This window comes from Heloderma suspectum, chromosome 4, assembly GCF_057233095.1.
Source record: "Heloderma suspectum isolate Gila_16-S chromosome 4, 16-S_ref, whole genome shotgun sequence".
In the NCBI taxonomy this organism is placed as follows: Eukaryota; Metazoa; Chordata; class Lepidosauria; order Squamata; family Helodermatidae; genus Heloderma; species Heloderma suspectum.
In genome coordinates this window covers 26,012,560-26,038,356 of record NC_139461.1, presented here as the reverse complement: position 1 = coordinate 26,038,356, position 25,797 = coordinate 26,012,560, and the positions used below count along the sequence as shown (strand labels likewise).

The window sequence follows — 25,797 nt, the reverse complement described above, 5'->3', positions numbered from 1 at the left end:
TTTGGGGGATTGTTCATTCCTCTGGATATGATCCCAAACCACATCCCAGGCCTGCCGGTTATTCTAGTAAATGTTCGGGCAGCTGTGAAAAGTGCTTTTGAATGGTCTAAGGAGTAACTCATGCTGGATGCTTTTCTGGGCTAAATGAAAAAGGCTGTGCGCAATCAAATGTAAAACGACTGGGGTGGGGAACAAATGTAGAAAGCACCTTCCCATACAGATAAGCTGGTGGTAACCAATGTTGATTTTGGCTGCAATAATCAAAGACATAATTCTGGAAAAAGTTGGCCAAAGCTAAATGGTCTCCTCTGGAAGTAAATGATATAAGGATCCCAGAGTGACAGCCTGATTCACAAACCATTTAAGCCACTGTGCTTAGATCTAAGCTCAGCTTACTCCCATTAAGGTCAATGAGGGTGCAGTGGGCAGCATCCAGTTGCTGGCAACACGCCAGCACTAAATACACTGTGCCAGTTGGAATGGCCACAAGAGGTAGCCAGCGCAACCCAGGAAACAAGCTGAAACTACTGCTTCCAGATTGGGAGAAGTCAGCGGAGCGTCCTTCTGCACGTCCTGCTGACTTGTCCAGGTCTGAAAGTGGTCATTTTGGCTTGCTTCTGGCTGCACTATCCAGTGACAGCTTCCTGTTGCACCACTTGCCGTTCCTGCAAGCGCAGCAGTGGCGTTGGCTACTGCTCATCGTCTTAAAACCAAACCAAACTAATTTTCTGAACCATGGAAATTCTTTACAGCCTCGCTAGCCATGCAGTTGTAATAGTGACCCTCATTAAATAATGCCCCTTGGTAAATCTTCAGACTTGGTTCGTGCTCCGCCATCCATTGGGATGTATTACATCCCCCTTGTCACATTAATTAAAGAATTTGCCAAAGAAGCTGAATACTGGCCCCATTCACCATTGGCAGGGTACGCTAATCATGAATCCGGTCATTCTAGGCAGAAGATTCTAGGAGGAGGCAACATTTTCCAATCTCCAATCTCTCTCCTTGTGTCATTAGGAAAGGTGCACAAATTGAGGGCAGGAACATACAGTCAGGGCCAGAAATATTGGAACAAGGATAACTGTTTTGGCAGTTGACCTCTGTACACCACCACATTGAAGTTGAAAGGAAACACACCCAGATGGGTGCGAAGTCAGGACTTTTAGCTGTAATTCAAGGGGGTTGACAAAAGTGGGGCACTAACCATTCAGGAAGGACAGCCAGTGGCTTGTACTACTCCCTCTGCACTTTTTCCATGTTCAGGTTCTCTAGCTTTTCCTTTGTAAGGCCGGGATCTTCCTGGGGGTCACTTAACATGTTTCTTCAAACACTTCTTTCACTGCTCCTTGTTTCTCTGTTCCTGAAATATACTCAAGCCATTGAAATACCTTTGCTTCATCTCACCCCCATTATGCTTGGCTGCTCACTGGTCCGGCATTCTTTCTTCATCTGCCCTCCTTCGAAAGCTTTCATGAGGAGAGATCATAACTCAGCTACATCAAAGGGCCCAGGTTCAAACCTCAGCAGCGTTTCTGGTTGAAGGATGTCAAAGAGTCAGGCTGGGAAAGATCTCTGGATGAGACTCTGGAGGGCTCCAGTTCAAGGGATTCTGAACTGGACAAAATCATGTTTTCCCTTTCTTACTGATGGGTGCTTTCATGCTATCTGCTCTGCTTGTCCCCCCCCCCCAGTTCCTACACACACCCCTGGCCCTATGTCCCACCTTCTGGCTTCATGCCCATGTGAGTGTATAAAAATAGCTTAGGAAGCTTACCTAGGGAGATTCCTATTACATCCATTTGTTACTGCGGGCATTTCAGTTTTCGTTCCTGTTTCGAGAAGCAACATTCTTTGATTCTTATCAAGTCACTGTGAGCAGCACAGGCACAGAGGCCTGGAACGGCATTTGGCACGCCAGCATTGTGCTTATTGTAACCTTTGCGTGTCCAACATCCTGCTGCCGTTGGATTACTTCAGCCCAGACCCATAGCTCCTTCCCTGTGTGGTTAAGCATGCAGTGTTTGTTTTCTTTCCTAATCCTTAAATTGAGGTAAATGGCAGAGGGGAGAACATTGTTGTGTGCGCTGGGATTCTAGCCCAGGGCTTGCTGTGTGGTGGTGAGCCAGCTGACATCTGGATTCTCCCATGTAGAATCAGTCATCTTTTTATTACAGCATGTTTGAATTTACAAACTAAAAGATAGGCAGTGAAGCAGCGTTATCTCGTTCTCGCAGTGGGGAACGACAACGCTAAGGATCCAGGCCAGGAGAGGGAGAGTCCAAAGATCGAGAGCGGGGCAGGCCCTGTCTTGACTTGTATGTGGCCCTGGTGCCTGGCCCAGTCCTCCTCCACTGATGGCAGCCTCCCCTTGTAGGTCCTCAATGGTGGGGGTACGTCACCCAGTCCAGGGGGTCCTCTGAGGGCGTTCTCTGCAACTGTCACTAGCGTGCCCGGCCATTCTGCCAGCACGGTGGGGTTAGGCATGCAAACATGCTGTACTGAACGGTTCCTGGAGTGCAAGGTTATATACTGAGTGAAGCAAAGAAAGAATAGTACACTATGGATAAGTAGGGGTGTAAGATGCTTTGGACGCATCTGGTCTGTAAGTCCTTTTCTAGGTAGGTGTGAGTGTTAGTTAGGCACAGAGTCCATAGTTGGTGTGCAGAGATGAGTCTGGGCCCCTCCTCTGAGCAGTGGTGGTGCGTCCTCTGAGTATCTTTGAGGCATGTAGCTTCTCAGCTGTCTCCAGTCTCCAAGAGGGCTCAACATCTGCCCTAACTTCAGGTCAAGCCAGATCATGCAGCTTTTTAGCAAGCAATTTTCTCCCCCATCTTTCAAGCATAGACATTGGCCCATTTCAGACATAAAACTAAACTATAGTTTAGCAGTAAATGAATCAACAGCAGTGTGCCTTGGTCTTGCCCACTATCCTCTCCCCTCTCCTCCTCCAGCATAGGCATGAGGAGATCAGAAGCATCTGCTTCTGTTTTTAATCTAACTAGAGTTCCCTGCTATGTCCAAACTGGGAGTTGGGGGGGAAGAGACTCTGGCTAGTTTAAATTATAGTTTGTTCAAACCAGCCAGGAGGATCAAAGTGTGGTTAAGATCCTAGCTTGTTAACAAACCACAGTTTAAACTAACCAGAATTCACCCCAGTTTAGATGTAAGGGGAAATGCTAGTTAGTTTAAAGGTGGAACCAGATGGTTCCAAACTTCTTTTTCTAAAGGGGGCTGAGAGGAGAGGAAGATTCCTGTCTGAGAAAATAAGAGCTTTGAAAGCTCCCCCCGCCACAGATGCACACAAACACATCTCTTTCTTTCTTTTTGCAGGGGGCTAATTGTAAAAACCTATTGCACATGGGCAAGACAGAGGGTGCTTTTGTGCTGGCAAATTTATTGCTTTAAAAAAAAATTTTTTTAATCATTCTTGCTCATGTCATTTGTATCCTCTGCTTTTGTACTGGAGCAGGAGTCAACATGCAGCTGTCTGTGCTGATTAGTCTCCCCTTTGGATCTACCTCTTCTTTTCTCCTTTGATCTAAAGACCAAGATCCAATTCATGCTAGGTTTGAGGCATGGTTGCTTCTCTTCTGTAGGCAGCTGCCACATTGCACTGGTATGCATAAATGTCCTGCATTTTGTGGGCTGCCTGAATCACAGAAGGGCTTCCCAAACCAATGCTGCATCTCCGTTGGGGTCACTCCATGTCAGTCATAGCTGTGACCCTAGAGACAGTCTTGCAACAGTTATGCTGATTATGGTAACCTCATGTTTGGATTATTGCAGTCATTCACACAAACAAGAAAGGCACCACCTTTATTTTATTTTATAAATTTATAAATATATTCTGCTTTATGGTCCAAAAGTAGACTCTCAAGGAGGCTTGCAATTAAATAACAGATAAAAATAAAAGAGCAGCCACACAAAACAAATCAAATTCAGTCCCAACTAGCAGCAACAGCAAAAGTCTACGTAGGCTGTAGATGCCTGAGCAAGTTTTCACAAGCTTTCTAAACTTCATAGTAGAAATAAACCTGGCAAGCTTGTCTGGGAAGTAGATACTATAAAAGGGGGCCATAACTGGGAAGGCCCTGTTCTTTATCGCCACCCCCTTTCCAACCACAGAGGGCATGCACACTCGAATAAGGGCCTCCACTTATTAGGGCAACCTAATAAGGGCAACCTTTAATTATCCTGGTCTCTTGATACTGCAGTCATTATGAGCATGTAAGTGCAAAGAAGCCCAGAACTTTCAATGCACTGAGGTGTGTGTGTGTGTGTGTGAGAAAACTTAAAAATACCAAGGAATTCCACAGTTTTGTGCTAGCTATACTCAGACAGCTTGAAGTCAAACATTAACTAATGGAAATCTACGCACCATTCTCCACTGGCGGTAAAGCCATTGGCCTGCTTTGCAGATAATACTGAACTATGGAGATTCAGGGCTCCCCCATTCCTCCATCATGGTTGCAGGGAGGAGATCAGAAGCTGTCACCTCCGTTTTCAACTAGCTGTGGTTAATCGCTATATCTGAATCACAGACAAACTGTGGATAGTGTTAACTATGGTTAGCGAAATAAGCCAACTTCAAACATGGTTTCTGATCTTGGCTTGTTTCAATAAGCTGTCGTTTAAACTAACCACGGTTTGGCTTGGTTTGGACATAACAATGAACTGTGGTTCATTTTTGAACCAGGAAGCAGATGCTTCCAGTCTTCTCCTCCTGGCTGTGCCAGAGGAGGAGAGGGGAGAGGGAACACATGAGCACAAAGCTGCCCCAGTGTGTTCCCATAGTACTAAACTATGGCTTAGCATTGTGTCTGGATGCAGCAATTGTCTTACTATATCTAACATTCAAGTTCTCCTTCCTATTTCATAGCCCATAAATTTCCTCTATGATGTAACCATCTAAAAAAAATCATAAGAGAACAAGGGACAGAAAATGGCTTGTTTTCTTTCCCTTGATTACGCTGCACAAGCAGTAAACCTGCATTCTGCATCATAGTTTCAATGGCCCACTTCAATTAACATGCCAGCGTGGTGTGCATTTCTTTCTTTCTTTTTTAAAGCCCTCAGGTGATCTTGCAAAGTGCTTTGCATCTAAACCACCTGAGGTCTGAGGTTAATGTGCACACCGTACAACCCATTAGCTGCACATTACTGTCCAAGCCAAAATAATAATATTTTTCCCCAACATGATTGATCCAACAACACGTTTAGTCCTGGGACTCATTCTCAAATGAGAGTTTGTCAAAAAAGCAAAGGTCAGCACCTTGGCAGAATGTTTTTTTGCTAAGCATATTGAAAGCATTTGCTTTTCAAACTAATCACCTGGGGGAAGTAACAATGACAAGTAATACAGAGCCTCATTAAAAATTGAGAAAAGAGGGGGAGGGAAAGAGACTCTGTTATCAAATCCTTTTTTTCTTATCTTCACTCAAGTACATTTCATATTACAACGAGTGAACGGACCTGGCTTTGCATGGATTGGAATAACTTTTAGTTTGGTACAGTAAAGCCTTCAAGCAAGCGTACACGGCTGTCAGACTGGACCCTGTGCCTGCCTCATCTGAGTGAAGGCACGCCCACTGGCACTGCTAAGCATGGCCCCTGCCAAGCATGGCCCCTGCCATAGTGTACCCCTATAACCCCCTGAGGGGGCCTGGCCACTCCATTCCTCAGAGGGGGGATATCCCACAGCAGCGGGGAGAGGACAGCCATATGACTGTGTTCCTCAGCCTGCTAATTTCCCATGGCTTCAAACTGTATGGGCTACAAAGATATGTGCTGGTGAGGGAAAATTGCCCCTAGTGGCTGAAGATGTTACTGCAGGTTTCAACCACATGGGACTTTTAAATTAACATTAATTAATGCATTTTAAAAAAACAAAATAACCCTGAGGGGCAAACCCCTAGGGTCCCCTTAGTATGCATGCCATGTTTCAGGTGTCTAGGTTTCATGGTGCTCATAGACAGACGGACAGACAGACAGACATCCTCTTTTATTGTTAAACATACAAACTGCCTTGTACCAGGCTAGACTATCTGTCCACCTAGCCTGGTATTGTCTATTCTGACAGGTAGAGTCTCAGGCAGGATTCTTTCCCATTATCTGCTACTTATTAACTGGAAGTGCCAGGGAGTGAACCAGGTTCTACCACTGAAATATGGTCCCTCGCTGAATAAAAATGATGGAGGGCAATGCGGGGTAGGGAGAGGGGGAGAAGCTCCAGCCCAGCATCCAGAAATCTGATGGTTCAGCTCTGCCCACTTCCTAAACAGGAAGTGGCGATGAGGAATGACTTTTTCAATCTAAGTATTCCTATATCCTAAAGGAAATCAACCCTGAGTGCTCATTGGAAGGACAGATAATGAAGCTGAAGCTCCAATATTTTGGCCACCTAATGCGAAGAGAAAACTCCCTGGAAAAGACCCTGATGCTGGGAAAGACTGAAGGCAAAAGGAGAAGGGGACGGCAGAGGATGAGATGGCTAGATAGCATCACCGATGCAATGAATATGGACTTGAGCATGCTCCGGGAGAGAGCGCAGGACAGGAAGGCCTGGCGTGCTATGGTCCATGGGGTCACGAAGAGTCGGACACGACTGAACGACTGAACAACAACAACATTCCTATATGCTGCAAGTCATAAGAGATGTTTGCTTAGAATTAAAGGGAAAATCAGCATGCCCCTGCCTAGACATAGATACGCGTACTTGTTTTAGTCCACATGTTTCTTGCCCAACACTTTACAGACTGTTTAAAAATCTATTAACATTTATGTACCCCCTTATTTATTAAAAAGCCATCAGTGTTTGTTATGTTCTAAGCTTTATGGAGGGAAAACTCACGCAACTATGTATAAGTTAGTCCGCTTTGTAACAGTTATCAACGTGACCTTTAAAAGGTTTTTTTGGTTTTTTACCAGCTAACAATTGTGAACATTTCCAGCATGGCATGAAATACTGCTGTAAAAGAGCCACTGCATAGGACCACTACCAACTAGAAGCTGACACTGTACATGCATGGATATATTTCTTTATTTGTAAAGTCTGCAAATGAAGCTTCATGATGGATGGTCAGCAACACACCATCCATCACGTACTTGCTGTCACTGTTCTACAAGGCGCACAGAACCACACGGGGAGTCATTTACCTGTAAAGTCCAATCACATGGTGTGCACGTCTTCACCACACACATTTGCAACCAAACAGAAGTCTGAGGAAGTTGACGTATGTTATAAACAATCTGCTTTTTTGCAGCATAAGCACCCCACGGCAAGGTTACTAGGGGCAGCAATCTGTCTCTCTCCTTCCCTTTCCACTATCATAATAAAAGATCCAGTGGGAAAAAGGAACAAAGCTTAGGAAACCACCATGACAGAATTTCTTTAAAGAAATTTGTCAGGTTTTTCCTTTGAAATCATGAGAGCTAGAAACATAGAATCCAATGGGGCACTTCCACCCCACTGATTCTCTTCTGCCCCCCCCTTTCTGTTGCACAAGCAGCCCCCACCACTTGCGCAGCAGCAATTTAGCACTTCCAGGGTGCTAAACCTGAACCCAAAACAACCAGAAACACCCTTTTCTGGAAGGAGGCAGGTCAGCAGAGCCCGCATAAGGGAGCTCTGCTCACCTGCCTCCTTCCAGAAACAAGCATTTTTGCTCATTTGGGGGCTTCCCCTAGGGAGCACTAAATCTCTCTTGCATAAGCAGTGGGTCCTGCTTACGCAACGGAATTGGTGGGACCCACACTTGTGGAGGGGAGTCAGCGGGAAGGAAAAGAATCAGCAGGGGCGTAAGTGCCCCACTGGATTCTGCCCATAGCCTTTTTTAAAATCAGGCCTTTAAAGACCTTTTTTTAAAAAAAGCTGTCAAAGATGATAGCTGTAACAGTAAACCAAGGGGAAAAAATCACCCTAATTTCTTTGCGACAAATAATTTTTGACACTCTTCACTCTTTACAGTTTTAACAGCATTGACCTCCAAGAAGAACTGAATGGCACAAGTCATTTGAAGTTGAACTACATGAGATGCATACCACACAAAGGGCAACCCCTCTAAGCAAAGTGTGAAAGCATCACACTTTGGCATCAGCCAAAGTTTCAGTTCTGGATACCATCCAAGTTCCATGCCTCTTGAAGCCCTAAATGGGCAAAGAGCTCCATGGCCACAGGGACCAGCTTTCTCATGCCAAACTGCTAATCAAGAACACTGAGACCACAGACCCAGGGCAGTAAGAACAGCTGAGATACCTTGACGTTTCAACAGGATAATTGCTATTTATACACCTACCTATGACTGCAAACCCTGACCAGTCTTTGCATGATTTTTTTTTTTTAAGCATGCTACCCTGCACATTAATGTAACAACAATGCATCGCATTTTAAAGAGGGATGCCAAGCACAGGTCCCTTTTGCAAATGTAAATCAAGTGGAGCCCTACTCTTTCCTATGAGTTCAGTATTTTATCTTTGGAGTCCATGGACAACCCGTACAGGTGTTAAAAAAACTGCAGGAAGCTGAAAGAAAGCCACAGAACCAATACTATTTCCAGAGAGGTGGCTGCTGTGTTATTCTGTTGTAGCAAAAACAGCAGAGAGCCCGGTGGCAGCTTAATGCACCGGTGGAGGACCAGTGGTTCTCCAGATCTTGCTGGACTCCTACCGCATTAGCCCCAGCCAGTATGGCCAATGATCAGGATTCACTGTAGTTCAACAACATCTGGAGCTGCATTAAAAGCTAACAAGTGCATTCACTTTCACAGATTAGAGGCCACTTCATCAGATGCATGCAGTGGCAGGTATATATACACATGGTTTATGCCATAACAACATGCAGAGGGTTGCTGAAGGAAAGAGGGAAGCACGGGCCTTACCTTTTCTGCGAGCCAACCGAGATGCCTGATCTCTCGGCCTCCAGCAATTCCGGCTTTACCCAGCTGATCTTTGACCTCTGCGATGACCTTAGGAATGAGGTCACTGACGCAGGAGTGGATAGCATGGAACCAGGCTTGGGCTGTGGTTGAATCCTTACTCCTTAGAACCAGGGTGTGCTTTGCATCGGGTGAATGGACTTCAACAAGCCTGGAGAAGAAAAATAGAGGAAACGGGGTAAAGGTGAGGTTTATTCCCAAAATTACTGAAAAGCAACCCCATGCTATGAGTGGTCCTGCCAGCACATAAGCACATGAAATTTGCTGCATGGCATACTTCTGCACAAATTGTAACTTCATAACTCTATGGCCGTCATCTAGAGATTAGCCTTGCAAAGCAGCCACCCACCTTCATGTTATGCCAGCACTTAGAACACTTTAGTGACTAACAAATCAAATTGGGGAAGGGGCATAGCTCAGTGATAGAGCTTTGCCTGCAGACCCATGGCTGAATCTCTGGCATCTCCAGTTAAAACATGGACCAGAATATTTGAGAGTGTGTCTTCTTCCTTATCAACCTGCCCAGTCACTGAGGTCACTGGATGAGACACCCTTGGTAGTTCCACACGGGCCTAAGGTCCAATTAGAGAGCACGCAGAGTAGGGCTGTCAGCGTTCTAGCTCCTTCTCCATGGAATTCCTTGCCAACCAATGTTCAGCACGCACAAACATTGCTCTGTTTTCAGCATCTGCTAAAGTAGGGGTGGGCAGAAGGTGTAGGATTGTGCTGTTTTGGACTTCAACACCCAGAATTCCTTACCACTGGCCATGTTGAGAGGACTTCTGGGTGTTGAAGTCCAAAACATCTGGAGATCTACCTTTTCTACACACACCTGTGGCTAAAGGCATTATTTAAACAAGCTTTCCCTGACTGAAGGCCCAGCCATGGTTTTATTGGTACAATTGCTATATTTTAAACATTTTTATGTTTTGTATTTTGATATTATTATTGTTGTTCATCACTCTGGAATTGTTTAGATGTAGAGTGGTCTGTAAATTCAATCAATCGATCAATCAATCAATCGAGGATCAGGTCTCTCTCTGACAGAAAAAGTCTCTCTTAGTCTGAGACCCTGTACAGCCACTGCTAGTCAAAGCAAATCCTACTGGGCTAGATGGATAAATAGGCTGACTTTGAGTAGTATCCAATGTTAAGGCTATTGGGCGGTATAGAAATGAAATGAATGAATGAATGAATGAATGAATAAATAAATAAGTCATACATAGAACAGACCAATTAAAATGAATGAGATTTAAGTAGGTTGCAAGTCTCATTCATTTCAATGGGTCAACTCTACATAAGACTAACATTGGATGCTACCCCTTGTACAAGACAGCTTACTCTGTACCCCAAGAGCACAATCCTATACCTGTCTACTCAGAAGTAACTGCTATTGGGTTCCATGTGGCTCACTCCCAGTAAGCGTAGGATTGCAGCCTACATGTTTTGAAGTGACAGTCCTGTACAGTCGAGCTTCTAGGTGATAGTTATTTGGGCTCTTCCATATTGAATTTCTTTAGGTCTCTGTGTTTTTTCAATCTCCTACGAAAGTGTGGTAAATTTTAGCATTATACAGACCCCGCCAGGAAAGAATCCTCAAATTCTATCATGATGAACTCCTGGGCCTGAGAATCAGGTTTTCTGTACTCTGGGGCTGGAAATATAAGTTACATGGCTAGTTTTACACTGTGGTGTTCACTTCTTCCCTGGAAACAGCATCAGTAACAGGCGATGGCATTGCGAAATAGCAGGTGGGAGCAGGGTGTCCACACAAAAATCTAAAGCAGGATTCCCCAACATGGTGCTCTCCAGATGTGTTGGACTGCAAATTCCATCCTTCCCAGCCAGCATGTAAGGAATGCTGGGAGTTGTAGTCCAAAACATCTGGAAGGCACTAGGTTGGGGAAGGCTGTTATAGACCATCCCCTACCTAGCTTTCTAGTACGAATACATGAATACACCAAAGAAAGTCACCCATGTGATGTGTAAAGGCTTTGTATACAGTGAGGATCTGCCAGCTGATGGGATAACTCCCAATCTTAAATTACTTGAAATGTGGTGTGCTCTTTTGTAAGCCTAACTGGCTCTGTGACAAAATCACAATGCTTGCCATGTGGAGTTTATATTAATGTTTATATGTGTTTGCTCTGTTAAATAGAACCCAGTTAGGGTTAGCTGTTTGGTAGTGAGTGAGAGAAAGGTGGGAGGGGCGTGTGTATGTGTGTGTGTGGGCCTTAGGGTTTGATTAAGCTACATCTAGGTAGTGGGGTTGTGAGAATAGACGTTAGAAGGGGTAGAGTAGGCAAGGTAAGACCAAGACCTGAGTGATTAATTAAAAGATATAACATCTCTTGTATTAAATAAACTTTGTTTGTTTTTAAATTATGAAATCCCAAGCCTTGTTCATCTTTCTGTGCTACCAACAGTGTTCATATTTCTTCGGTACTTCTCTGGTTGGGTAAAGGGAACCAATTAGATATATTGGGTGTCTCTTTCACCTGGTGAATTTAGGGGCTGAAGCTTGTGGGACAGTGAGAACAATTGTCCCAAAGTGGAGGCAGACAGACCTGGGGGAGGGTTATGTCACAGGCTCCCTGTCCAAACTGGCTACAGAAACACAATGTTACGTTAATCTGCAATCTGGTGATAAAAGTTCTCTTTTTAATCCCTTGCCCCCGGAAATATTTAAGGCTGTACCACAGCTGTGTTTACTCACACACTCCATTGCACTTATGTAAACACTGCATATAGAATGTTTTTTGATAAAGCCCTTGCCAACCCAAAGGAATTACATGTTTAAGCATTACAGGGCCACCAAGATGTATGCTGTGCTCAAGCTCAGCCAGCCATATGAATGATATCCCATATTCTCAGAGAATATTTGGCTAGCCTCATAAGGAGAGAGAAAAAACACCCCTCTGTTTCTGAAAAAGCCCAGTTGCCAATGGAAATATCCCAGCATTCCTTCTTCCTGCTTGCAAAGCACTCACTTGACATTAAAATCCTAAATCCCTCCAAATGCAGTGTTATAGCCCTGCAACAGGAAGGACAAAACCTCGCTCACACTCAGCTCTGTGTAAGTGGAATTCTGAAGCCTTAACTTCTGGCTGTGCATTGTGAAGACCTCCTCTGGAAGGAAGATCCGTATTTAAACATTACCCTGTGAAATCACAGCTAAAAAGCCCCAATCTCTTACCGAGGGCCAGCTCCCATGTTGACTTCCTTTCGGAGATGCCACCAGTAAGCAACCAACCTCACCAGGATAAAGAGACATCTCTTTCCAGTTCTGCCTGTTTTTCTACTACCAAACATGGGAGAGACTATAAAACAGCCTTCCCCCAACCTGGCAGCCCCAGATGTGTTGGACTGTATTTCCCATAATTCCCAGACAGCATGGCCAAGACAGTCCTGGGTTACCTAACACATGGTCTTCAACTTGTGGCGCATGAATTACAACTCTCATAATACTAGAAGCCGGGGTCATCCTATGCAGCCGACTGGTGGGAGATTCAGGACAGATAAAAGGAAGGGCTTCTTCACACAACGCATAGTCAAACTATGGAATTTGCTACCACAAGACTTAGTGATGGCCACCAATCTGGATGGCTTTAAAAGGGGGTTAGACAAATTCCTGGAGGAGAAGGCTACCAATGCTACTAGTCCTGATGGCTATATGCTACCTCCAGTATCAGAGACAGGATGCCTATGTATACCAGGTGCTGGGGAACATGGGCAGGAGGTTGCACTCATGTCCTGCTTGTGGGTCTCTCGTGGTTAGCTGGTTGGCCACTGTGTGAACAGAATGCTGGACGAGATGGGCCCTTGTCTGATCTAGCATGGCTCTTCTTATATTCTTATGTAACTAAGTTCTGTGTGGGGCTCCCCTCAAAGATGGTCCAAAAGCAGCAACTAGTTCAGAATGTTGCCACTCAGCTGCTGGTACGAGCAGGTAAGAGGGGTCATATTACACCTATCCTGAAAGCACTGTACTGGCCGCCAATGAGCTACTGAGCCCAATGTAAGGTTTAGCTTTTAGCACAGGAAGCCCTCAACGATTTGGGATCCAGATACCTGAGGAAGCACCTCCCCCATTACCAGCCAACTAGGGCTCTCCAATCAACAGGAGATGCCCTGTTCATGGTCCACTCCCCATAAATGAGGTGAGGAGGGCGGGGCCTTGAGAGAGAGCTTTCTTAGTGTTTGTGGAACTCCTGCCCAGGAGAGGTGTGATTAGCCCCCAGTGTGACTATTTTTAAATGTAGGTAGAAGTCCTTTTAATTCACACAAGCATTTGGCTCCTGACTCGTTGATTTTGCTGTTTTTAGGTCTATTGCTGTATTTTAAATGTGTAACAGCATGATTTTGTGGTTGTGTTATTGGTACTTCCTTTATTGATATTGTAAGCTGGTCTTGTCCTCCCTTTGGAGGAAGGGCAGGGTATAATAATTCTAAATAAATAAATAAATAAATAAATAAAATTTGAGCCCTGGCCACCAAGGTCCCATCAATGATACCATCTCCACCATTTGCTTTTTAACGTCGTTTTAAGGGAAGGGGAAACAGGAAAAGAAAGAGAAAGATGGGGTGGAGTAGTAGAGAGAAAAGGAGAGCGAACGAGGTGAACAGAGAGAAAGGAAGATGGATGTACACTGTCCAAAATTACATGTGGGACCCTTCTTGCAGGATAGGGTTAAAAGTAGTCCAGACCAATGACTTAAGGATGTTTAATAACTTAGCATAAATGCATATAACATTGTTCAGTGTGGGCCTTAATATATAAACCCTAAACAGCTTGGGACCTGGGTATCCAAAAGACAGCCTCTTACCTCTTACACTAATCATTAGGAGATCTTCTCAGATTCCCCCAACTTCTGAAATTAGGAGCATGGTGACCGGGCAGAGGGCCCTTTCAGTTGTGGCACCCCATTTATGAAATCCCCCCCCAAAACCGCTATGACGTCCTTTCAGCACCAAAGACGTTTGTGCAGGCATTCCAGCATGGTAGTGGGAGCTGGTTTTAACAAAAGTTTTATATGCATTTGTTAATGTTACTGCTGTTGTGATTTCGCTAATGTCTTTTCAAAAATCTTTTCATGTGATCTGTATACATTTATTGTTTTATCATTTTATCCTGTGCCTCCCTGAGAGTTTTCCTGAAGGACAGCCTACAAGTCTCAGGAAGGAAGGAAGAAAGAAAATATTGTTTGCGTGGCCTACAAGTTACAAAGGTAGATTGCAATTCATATATTTTCCAGTTGTACTCTTTACTCTGACTTATCTGCTAAGAGCAGTCAGTATGGTAGATATGGTGATGTAAGTTTCTCTGGCCATGTTCACAGGTCATGCTAAACCATAGTTTCTTTAGCATCATGGTTTCCATTTCCACTTGTGCTTAACTGCAGTTTGTTGTGTCATCTGGACCTAAGCTGGCTTGTTTAAATGAGCCACAGTTAAGATTAACCGCATCTGGGTTGCAACAAAACGGCAAGCATCAAAAGCAAAATCAGTAGCAGAAGCTTTCAAACTCCTTCTCCCAGTGATGTGGGGAGAGAGGGGAGCACATGAACCCAAGACTCACTGCTGCTCATTCCTGCTTGTTCACATTGCATTAAACTATGGTTTATTGCAGAGGTGGGCAACACGTGGCCCCCCTAGCATTTTTCATGGCTCACTGCCACTGACGTTGCCACAGAAATTTGGCAGCATGGCAGCCAAAAGGGGACAATTTTCCCTTGTGTTATGGGAAAACAAACTGTGGTTTGCTGCTGAAATTCAGTTAACGTGGCAGCAAAACAGGAGAAAATCAGCTCTAGTTTGCTGCTGCACTGCTGAATTTCTTCAGCAAATCTAGCAGTGTTCGGGGAGGTGGGGGAGAAATGTAGCCCCCAGTGGATTCTTGGGGGGGTGAATTGGCCCCCGGACTGCTGGAAGTTACCCACCCCTGGTTTATTGTGACATGCAAATAAATATATGAGTCATCAGATTCAATAATCTGCCGTACAATAGGATATCCTGTATGTAGTGTAGTAGTGAGAGTGACGGACTGGGAGCCGGGAGATCCGGGTTCTAGTCCCCACTTGGCCATGGAAGCTCACTGGGTGACTTTGGGCCAGTCACAGATTCTCAGCCCAACCTACCTCACAGGGTTGTTGTTGTGAGGATACAACGGTGAGGAGGAGGATAATGTAAGCCGCCTTGAGTTCCTTGCGAGAGGGAGAAAGGCGGGGTATAAATGCAATAAATAAATAATAAATAAATAAATAATAAAGCAACAGATACTTCACTACCAACAAGATGCTCTGAGCTGCAGAACTTTTGTGCCTAAATCAGCAGTGGGTAGGAAGGAATATGGAGGCAGTTTTCACAACAGAGTCATCAATGTTGTGACTAATGCTATTTAACTTGTTCATAAATGATCTGATATCCTCAGGAATGAACAAAGCTGTAGCCAAGCTTGCAAATCACACCAAAATATTCAGGACAGTGAAATCTCAAGGAGACTGTGAAGAGTTCGAAAAAGATCTTTCCAACTGGCTGAATGAGCAATAGAACGGCAGATGAGATTCAACATGATGTAACTGCAAACTGATGCACATTAAAATATCTATGTAGCTATATCTACATAGGAAACAGAAAAAGTAGGAAGTATTTCTTTAAATATCACTTATCACATTATACTAAGCAAACTGAGTCACCATTAGCTTGGACAGCTTTTAAAAAGCCAGTGTGGTGTAGCAGCTACACTGTTGGACTAGGACTTGAGAGACCCAGGTTCAAATCTCCAGTCAGTCATATAGCTCACTGGGTACCTTTGGGTCAGTCAGCACCTCTGACTAACCTTCCCAACAGGTTGGTTGAGAGGATAAAGTTGCGTGCAGGGGAGAACTTGTACACTGCCTTGACTTCTTTAGAGGAAAAGTGGGATATAAAAGTAATAAGTAAGCAAGCAAGCAAGCAAGCAAGCAAATAAATCAATACATATTTATTTTTTAAATTGTAGCCTGCCTTTCTTATGAAGCTGCCTGACATCAGGCCAGACTGATGGGTCCATCTAGCCCAATGTTCTTCACTGTAATACCCAAGAGTCACAGGCAGCTCCTAATGACATCAAATGCAGCTCTTCACCTCTCTCTCTCTCCCCCTCTCTCTCTCGGCAGTAGCGTCTAACTCTCCACAGAGGCGGTCTAGCTTTGGTTTGTTGTTTGCTTTAGCAGTAAGATGGTTGCTGTGATCTGGGCTGCCGGAGGAGGCTTCGGGCGTCGGGAGTCAGGAGACCCACCACTCGTCAGCTGTAAGGGCAGAGGGGGGAGAGGAGAGTGGAGGCCCTGAAGCAGAGCAGTCACACTCCCACCGCCTCGGATGACAACACCAACAACGTGCGGGAGGAGCTGAGTCAGATCAAGAACCCCACAGAGAAACACATCGCCAACACTGTCCTGATCAAAGACTATGAAAACAAGAACTCCAAAATTGCCAAAATAAGGACACAAAACTCTGAGGTGGAGGAAGACGACATGGACAAACACCAGCAGAAAACCCAGTTGAACAAACAGGCACTCAACAGAACCCCCACAAAACAACCGAACTGGACAAGTAAACAAGAGAACCGATACTTGGAAAGTGCACAGAGTTTAAACCAAATTACAAATGGAGGAGAGGAGAGCCCCCCGCCATGGCCCTGGAAAGGCCCCCAAGTAGCCTCAGTGTCAGTGCCTGGAGCCAAAGTGGCTCCTGCTCGAAAAACAGAGAAGATCACTGATCTACTCCAGGACTGTCTATCCTGACTGGCAGCGGCTCTTGAGTGTGTCAGGCCGATGCCTTTCCCATCCCATTGCTTGCTACTTTTAATTCGAGATGCCAGGGTCTGAATCAGGCCTGTCTACATCCAGCAAAGCAGGTGTACTTACACTCAGCTATAGCCCCTCGCTGAATAATGGTAATGGAAGGACTTGTTCTCAAACACAAGTTTATATATAAAAAAATGAAGATGCAAAGGTCAGCACATTGGCAGAATGCTTTTGCTACACATGATGAAAGCTTTCATTTTTCAGTCTAATCACTGGGGAAAGTAAGAATGACAAGTAATACAGAGCCTCATTAAAAATTGAGAGAGATTGGCGGCGGGGGTAGGGGGGAAAGGAAAGATGCTTTCTGGCTATCAATTCCTTTTTTTCTTATCTTCACTCAACTACATTGTATATTACAATAAACATACAAAGCTGCTTTAAATCCAGTGGTATAGTGGTAAATTTTTAAGTGCGGACACTCATCATGACAGTACACATAGCTATGACCCCAAGGCCAAAATGTAGGCAGTTGTGTTGATCTATATCAACAAATCAGTTCTAGCAGTTTTCATCTTTATTTATTTAAAGTATTTCTTGGCCGCCTTTCAGGCAGGAGCCTTCTCAAGGCAACGTACAACAATAAACACATAATAAAAATTGATGCTGTATTAAAAAAAAAAAAAGACAGTAAAAACAGTAAGAACACAATAAAAACAGCAACAACAGCAAACACATCAGGGGAAGGCCAAAGTAAACTCGTATGTTTTCAGGGCCTTCTTAAAAGCCTACAATGATAGGGCCTAGCGGACCCCCAAAGGCAACTTATTCCAGAGATGTGGGACCACTGTTGAAAAGGCTCTCTCGTGCATGTGAATGCCCACCTAACTGCTCTCACAGGTGAGCAAATGAGAAGGGCTTCTCTTGCTGATCTTAAAATGCAGGCAGGCTAATATGAGTGAAGGCGGTCTTTCAAGTAATTTGGTCCCAAACTGTTTAAGGCTAATCCTCTGCAAGGATTAGACCATGGCTGAGATGAGATGAGACTAGAACTGTAGCCTCCCATGGCCAAGACAAGATATTATTCACCCACCCTGGCTTTTTATTTCAAAACTAGCAGTATCCCTATTGGTATGACAGGGAAAATTTAGTTGCTGTTCTTCTCCACACATCAAATGAACACCTGATTCTGACAGGCAGGATCACAGCCTCCCCCTAACGCACGCACACGCACACACACACACACACGGTCACTCTTCAAGTTCTAAAGCATTGTTTCCTAACATGACTCTACACGTTTCAGCTGGGGTCACAAAAAATTGTTCATACCCATTTATGGATGTAACCGTACTTCAAAGATGTATCAAAGACAATTTCCAGACATATTATTATGTGCATAACTTTACTGTAGGCTCTGCCAGCCAGCTGATTTTGCTTTTATGGACATGACCAAGTTGCATTACTAGAAAGAATTTTGTGTCAGGGGCCGTGTTATAAAATAGCAATGCTCTACCCCTAGGAATAGCATGGTATGCTTAGGGGCATTGATGCAAGACAAAAATCCCAAGTTCTGTGCCAAGAACATTATGCAGATTAAGCAACATGATTTGCATTGGCCGTACAAATCATTTATTTTGATTCTTATGTTTGGGATTTCACTGGATGGGTTTCTCTTTTAAGTGCTTCCAGAGAGCATAATGTCTGAAGCAGGAATAACTTGCATATCTCCCCTGTGTTACCACTTCCCCTTCCCTACTTCTTCTATAATATCTGAAGGTGCTCTCAGATAACTGAACCAGAGACACAATCCACAGTCTGCAGTGGGAGAGAAATTTAGAGGGCTTAAAAAAACCTGAAACAAAGTTCCTTCTCAGACCCAAATATCATGATCAGAGCCTGGTGTGTGTCTATCACCTTTTTCTTTTCTTTTTTACTCTAGAGCAGGCACAAGGGCACTTATCCAAACTGGGACCCTAGGATGGGAGGTGGGGGGGGGGCTTTTAAGATCTGGATCAGCCGCCTGCACCTACTCTAGTGTAAAAATGAAAAGGCATAGCTGTTAGACACACATTTAAAGTAACGTCTCTTTTGGCTCTCAGAATCAAGTTGTTAGGCCAGCTGAAGATGGAGGTCTGGTGGCATAGAAGGCAGACTCAGTGACAACTTGCTGAGGCTGAGAGGAGGGGCACCACTCTGGGAGTGGCACCAAATTTTCCCTATGATATCATCTAACTTCCCAGGCCAGGAGGTTTATGGGGTGTGCAAGAGCTGCCTATAATTGTCTCTTCTGACCAGCAACTCTGGTGGCATAGGAGACCACTGTCTGACCCCGGTTTGTGCCGCCCAGCACGCATGAACAAAATCCATCCACCAGAACTTCCTAGAGCTGGGGTGGGCAGAAGGGAGATCTCCAAATATTTGGGACTTCAGTTCCCAGCATTCCTGGCCATGCTGGCAGGGGCTTATGGGAGTTGAAGTACAAAATATTGGGAGATCTACCTTTTGCCCATCCCTGTGTGAAAGGCATTCTTACTCAATCAAGTTTCCCTGACTGAAGGCCCAGCCATGGTTTTACTGGTATAACTGATATATTGTAAAATATTTTGTTTGGTATTTTGATATTGTTATTGTTGTTCACCACTCTGTCTTATGGGAGTTGAAGTCCAAAACATTTGGAGATCTATCCATTGCCCAACCCTGTCCTAGAGGAACTGTGCAGATTGTGTGAGAGTAGAAACAGAATTTGACGCCATTCAACATTCTGCACTTTGTTGTGATAATCCCTGATGCCCCAAGGAAAGGCAGAAAGCCAGCCCAGAACAGGGGTAGACGATCTGATCCCTTCTAGATGTTGCAGACTACAACCCCCATAATTCCTGACCATTGGCCATGCTGGCTGAGGTTGATGGGACCTGTAGTTCAAAACATTTGGAGGACACCAGATTGCCTACCCCTGGCCTAGAACAAATGGATCAGGAAGAGTACCCTCCCCAAAGGTGGACACAGCTGAGGCCTTCGAATAGAAACTAATTTCATCCATACATTTAATGATCTCCATTAACAATGGAGTTATCAATATCTTAACTAGCATTAGAATTATCAGATAGCTGCAACTGAATTCTAATCTGGAGCAGCTACATAAGCCACAGGAGTCACTTGAAGGGTTTTGTGAATACTTTGCCCCCGTTTGCATGGAAAAAACAATCAATATAGAGCAGAGCAAGGTTTTGCATACTTTTTGATGTTGACCAGAGAACATCAATTAAGAACTCACAATTTCCACAGGAAATAAAAGCAACAAGAACTGATAAGCCATCTTAACGCGTGGGAGACTCAAAGCACTTATTTCCTGCTAATCGCAAAGGTTATTCAAGACAGTATAAGTTGTATGTAAAACAGAGCATTGCCTCAGGCTTATTAGGGAGGTAAGCTTTACTTGCATTCTTCTCCAGGTCTGGGTGGTCATGTTCAGTTTTGGACAACAGAAGGGCAGGGCAGGGCCATATTTGGAAAACCAGTCCTGGCTCCACCCTTGTTCCACCCATAGCACTAGCCTCAGTAAGGATTGGAGGAAGAGGGCTCCACCCACACCTTCTGGCCATCCCATTTGTTGCCATTTATTTATTTACATTTATATCCCATCTTTCTTCTATCACGGAACTCAAAGGTGGCTCCATAGGATTCCTAGGTGGTCTCCCCTCCAAGCACTGACCAGAAGACCCAAACCTGCTTAGCTTCAGCAAAATGGCTGCCTCATGTGCCTTCAGACCATGTCCAATGAAGTAGGCAGAGCAAAGTGGGTAAGAACAGTGTTTCTGCTCAGGGAGTGTGGCTGTTGTGGATGTGTGGAATGCAAGTGAGTGAAACTGGGGGAAGGATAGCAGTTCTCCAGCCTTCTGTCCTTCCCTGACCTTCCAATCTGACACGAACCTTTAGTTAGTTCAGCCTTCCCCAACTTGAACCATCTGGGAGTTGTGGTCCAACACATCTGGAGGGCCCCAGGTTGGGGAAGGCTGAACAAGTTATTAACAAGTTATTATTACTAGATTTTAAGAATGGCAGCTGAGCCAAGGATGTACTGTAAGGGTTTGCAATATACAGCTGTTCTTCTAGCAAAGCCCTGAGAACAGCTGCTTTTTACCTTCCTGACCCTTGCGCAAATGGGAAATAGTTCAGCTTTTCAATCCCTCACACAGAAAAGCGTTGAAAGACAGTGATGTTTCAAGCCAATTTCTTTAAAAGCCTTTGTGCCAGACACAAACAAAAAGCCCATTGATATGAAGGGGGAGGGTGTTCTCTTTTCACACACACCCCTTCCCTGGCTTCACTGGTTCCTTTTCCCCACTTCTTTTTTGTTAGCAACTGTGAAAGCAGCAATCATGTCAAGCTGTCGTGTGGTGTGATGCAGCTGGTTCCACACATGTTATAAATAAGAGTCAATAAGCTTGGCCTATTTTTAGCTCTGGGAAGCAAATGCTATGGAAGTCTCATGCATCGTTCATTCCCCCAGCCCATCTTTCTCACTGCCTGTGCAAGTAGAAGTCTCCAGGCAAAGGGGGCGGGGTGCTGGCTACTCAAATGAATATGTGAAATCTAGTCTTCCATTGCTAGTTTTTGCCCTTTTGGGTTGGCCAAGAGGCAATGCTACAGTGAAAATAAAAGCCACCATCAGAAGAATTATCCTTCCATGTGACTCTTAAAGGCAGACCTATCAGGGTCTGGACCAGCCTTCCTCAACCCTGGGTCCCCAGATTTTGTTGGATTACAACTCCCATCATCTCCAGCCAGCATGGTTCAGGGTTAGTATGAGTTATAGTCTGACAACATCTGGGGACCCAAGGTTGGGGAAGGTTGCTCTGGACTCTATACCTTGCAACATTATGTCCCTAGCCCCACCCCCCTTGGCTATCTGCTTTCTTCCCACTGACAGTGTAGAACCGCCCCTCATCCCAACGCCTTATGTGAGCATTTGTTTCAGACCATCATTATCTTGGGTTCTCCTTTTTTCCATGTCTACACCACCGTTTGTTTGTTACATTTATATCCTGCCTTTCCTCCAAGGAGCTCAACGCAGTGTACATGATCCTCCTCCTCTCCATTTTATTTTCAATGGCAACCCTGTGAGGTAGGTTAGGCTGAGAATCAGTGACTGGCCCAAAGTCACCCAGTGAGTTCATGGCTGAGTGGGAACTTGAACCTGGGTTTCCCCAGTCCAATGCTCTAACCACTACACCACTGATTACTCCTTCAGGTCCCTGCTTTTCAGCCCACTGCCTTCGTGGTCACACTTCCTCCTGCCTCCATCTCACCCCCCCCCAACACAACATAATATAAGCCTCCTACCCCCGATCTTAACATTGACAGCTTTCTGCTGTGAGAAGCTGGAATGTTCATAAACACCTTGTGCCATCACAGCAGCTCAGACACTTTGTTGAAGAGGAGTGACAGAAAACAACTCTTCTGTGTGACAGCCCTTCAGCTATTTGAAGATGGTTATCTAATCAGGTGATCTATGAAAAGATATGGGTGTGAAAAAGCTTTGGGTGTGGTTAGGGGCAGGGGTGGATAAGAGGTATAAGAAGTTTGAGGGTTGGACTCGATGGCCTTGTAGGCCTCTTCCAACCCTACTATTCTATGATTCTATAAGTAGGAATTCTGGTGTGAAAGCCATCTTGGGCCAACAAGGAGTTCCAGCCCTGGATATCTCTGGATTGGGCTAAGAAGGAGATAAAAGGTAAAAAGGTGTCCCCAACCAGTCGTGTCCGACTCTAGGGTGCGGTGCTCATCCCCGTTTCTAAGCTGAAGAGCCAGCGCTGTCCAAAGACGCTTCCGTGGTCATGTGGCCGGCATGACTGAACACCGAGGTGCACGGAACGCTGTTACCTTTCCCGCTGAGGCGGTACCTATTTATCTACTTGCAATTTCTTGCTTTCGAACTGCTAGGTTGGCAGGAGCTGGGACTGAAGACGGGAGCTCACTCCGTCACGCGGCACTCGGGTCTCGAACTGCTGACCTGCCAACCTTCCAGTCTGCAGTTCAGCGTCTTAACCACTAAGCCACCGTGGCCCCAAGAAGGAGATACCAATGCATTATCTGACTAGGCCTAGTGCCGAGTAGTTGCCTAGTTAGGAGATGAAGCATGTAAGCAAGGAGATGTCCAAGGTTAGTTTCACACCACTGCAATCCACAGGCAGACTCATGGGGCAAATAAATGGGAAAGTATCCCTAGAGAGTTAGGAAGCTTGAAAACCAACACTGTGTCAGCCTTCTCCAACCTGGTGATCTCCAGATGTTTTGGACTTCAGCTCCCATCAATACCAGCAAGCAGTGCCACTGGTCAGGGATGGTGGGAGTTGTAGTCCAAAACACCTGGAGGGCACCAGGATGAGAAAGGTTGCTCTATGCATTGCCTTCTTTATTTTTACATTGCTGGCAGAAGTATATAAAAGTCTACAAACAAATAACAAGACCAAGTATTATCAACAATTTAAACAATAGGGAGTATGATCAAATTTATCAACAAAACCAGCAAATATCACAAGGTTCCCAATAACACAATAGGGTGCACATTCTCTTGATTCTTGTTACACCAATATATTATAAATAAGGACCACTTTTCTATAAATCTATTATTTTGTTGTCTTCCCTCCCTAACTCCCTCCCTCCCTAACTATGTTAGTTAACTTAACCATATGTATTATTTCCTATAATTTGATAATCCAATCATCAGTTGTGGGTGCTTTTGTTTTTTTTCCAGTTTTCCGATATCAGCATTCTTGCAGCTTTTAATAAATGCACTATCATCTCTATGTCATCAGACAGAACAACTTCCTTTACGTAACCAAAGAGAATAACTATTGGATCCAGTGGTAGTCTATACGCTGATGTAATTTCAATTTCATCTGTTTTCTTTGGCCAATAGTCCTTAATCCTTGGGCAAAACCAAAAAACATGGGCCATATCTGCGTTAGGCATTTTACATCTCAGGCATTTGTTATCAACCTTATGATAAATACAGTATTTGCAGGCGTAAAATACCAGCGGAAAATAAATTTGAAAAAATATCCTTCAGATTTGTGCTAATAGTCTGCTGTGATAATATTATTCCAGATCCAAGTCTAGGTGCTTACTGGAATCAGACAAGTTAGTTCTCTTTCCCAGCTTTTCTGGAAATTATTAATTGTAAGAGCTAAATCTAAGAGAACTTTATGGAGCTTACTTAATAGATTTTCCTGATTTTAGAATCATAGAATCATAGGGTTGGAAGGGGCCTACAAGACCATTGAGTCCAACCCCCTGCTCAGTGCAGGAAGCCTGATTCCCAGGCAGTCTCCCATCCAAGCACCAACCAGGGCTGACCCTGCTTAGCTTCCGAGATCAGACAAGGTCAGGCGTACCCAGTCCTTTGCTTTTGTATCATCAAAATGTTAAAAGTGTTTTTCCCCGAAGAGGTCCAGATTTCCTTACTGACCTTAAGGCTATGCTTCTAAGCTGTTGATACTCAAAAATAAAGATTGGGAATATTGCTTTTCATTCTGTATTTGTTCATATGATTTAAATGTCCCCTTGTCTATAAGTGTGGTTATTTCTATTAGCCCATGATTGTACCATTAAGATAGATTGCCTATTTGTGTTTCATCTGTCATCTCTTTCATTATATGCAATAGCTGTTAATGGAGATAAACCCAGACTTAATACTCTTTTAAGTTTCAGCCCGTTGTTAAACAGGGTTTTGGTACATGGGTTCATTCTTAATATATTTTTATCAAAATTGTTACAGAACCATAGAGTGTTTTTTGACTCTGTTGAGACATTATGATGTTCTAATTTGGTTGCTCTATCTGGAATAAACCATGTCTTCAAATGCATAAGCATAGCTGCAACATAATACTTGTTTTATGGATGGGAAGGCTAATCCACCATTCTTACTATGTATTGCCTTATTAACCTTTCGGCAGCTATAAGTTCTCTAAGGGCTGCTTTAAAAGTTCTACATTCCCCTGTATGGATAATATCTCCATATAAGAAAAATCATGTGGACCATGTGTCCGTCAAAACACGTGAGGAATGTTTGTACATCTATTTTATGTATGCAGAAAAACCTCAGCCAGTCACAACTTCTCTGTGCACATGTAGACAGAGTGAAATAGACATGGGTGCATTATCACATAGTCTAGATGATTTTTTCTACTTGGAAATTCTATCTGTGTAAGAAATTTTTGAAGCATCCCTTAGTCATACAAAAATCACTCAGCTGTGATGAAACTACACATATTTCTTAAGAGGTGTGCTTTCCCTTTAAACTGGAGTCAAAAACTTACCAAACCAGGCTGTGAAGTTTTTACAGAACACCAAGAGATTCTCAAATAGCAGGTTGTTAAAGCATGACAACATGACGATTTGCACCCAATTAAGTTCATCTAGTGAAGTACTTTCATTTGATTGACTTAGACCAGTGTAACAACACTCACTCCTAACCAGTTTTAAGGGTTCAGACACTAGAAATGTGTGAATTCTTATTAATCGACACTATAAGTGTAAAGCGTAGATTTGGGGTTATGGATGTGCAAGCTCTCACTCAGTTCATAGATTAGGGGGAAATATAAATTCATATACAGCTTTTTAGTGCTAGAAATAAGAATTTATTTATTTACTTACATGCATGGGATTGTGCCCTCACTTATGCCCTGTGAAAGGTTCCACACCCCTGCAGTAGGTGATACTGGACTAGATGGAACAGTGTTCTGATTCAATCTAAGGAGAATTTCCGGTGTTCTAGTTTTCCTTGGAAGAAAATTTAGAGGTGTGCTGATTCCCACGTGGATTTTAGGTACAAGGTTTGTACCTAAAACCTTGGGACATTATCTGACAGCAAGGAAGAGAACTGTCTCTGTTGTGGCGCCCCAGTTGTGGAAGTGGAAGTAGGGATGTCAGAGAATTCCGCGACGGATCTCGGTGAGGCCGAATGCCAGTGCATTCGGCCCCCCGAAATCCATCGCGGAACGGCCTGCCACCCCCCCCGCCCCCTGCGGATCCCCCCGGGACGAGACTTACCTGGGGCGGATGTTTTGGATGACAGC

General features: G+C 44.3%; 1 protein-coding gene across 2 annotated transcripts in view; it reads right to left on the bottom strand.

Annotated features, from left to right (window-relative positions):
• Window positions 1-25,797, bottom strand: part of SNTB1 (syntrophin beta 1) — a 135,839-nt gene that overhangs the window by 28,737 nt on the left and 81,305 nt on the right. For both annotated transcript variants that reach the window (XR_014790007.1, XM_084848880.1), the window contains exon 3: window positions 8,877-9,084. Coding sequence is in view for 1 of the 2 variants with exons in the window: in XM_084848880.1 (XP_084705006.1) it covers window positions 8,877-9,084 (208 nt within the window). In the remaining variant the exon portion in view is untranslated. The remainder of the gene's footprint in view (window positions 1-8,876; window positions 9,085-25,797) is intronic.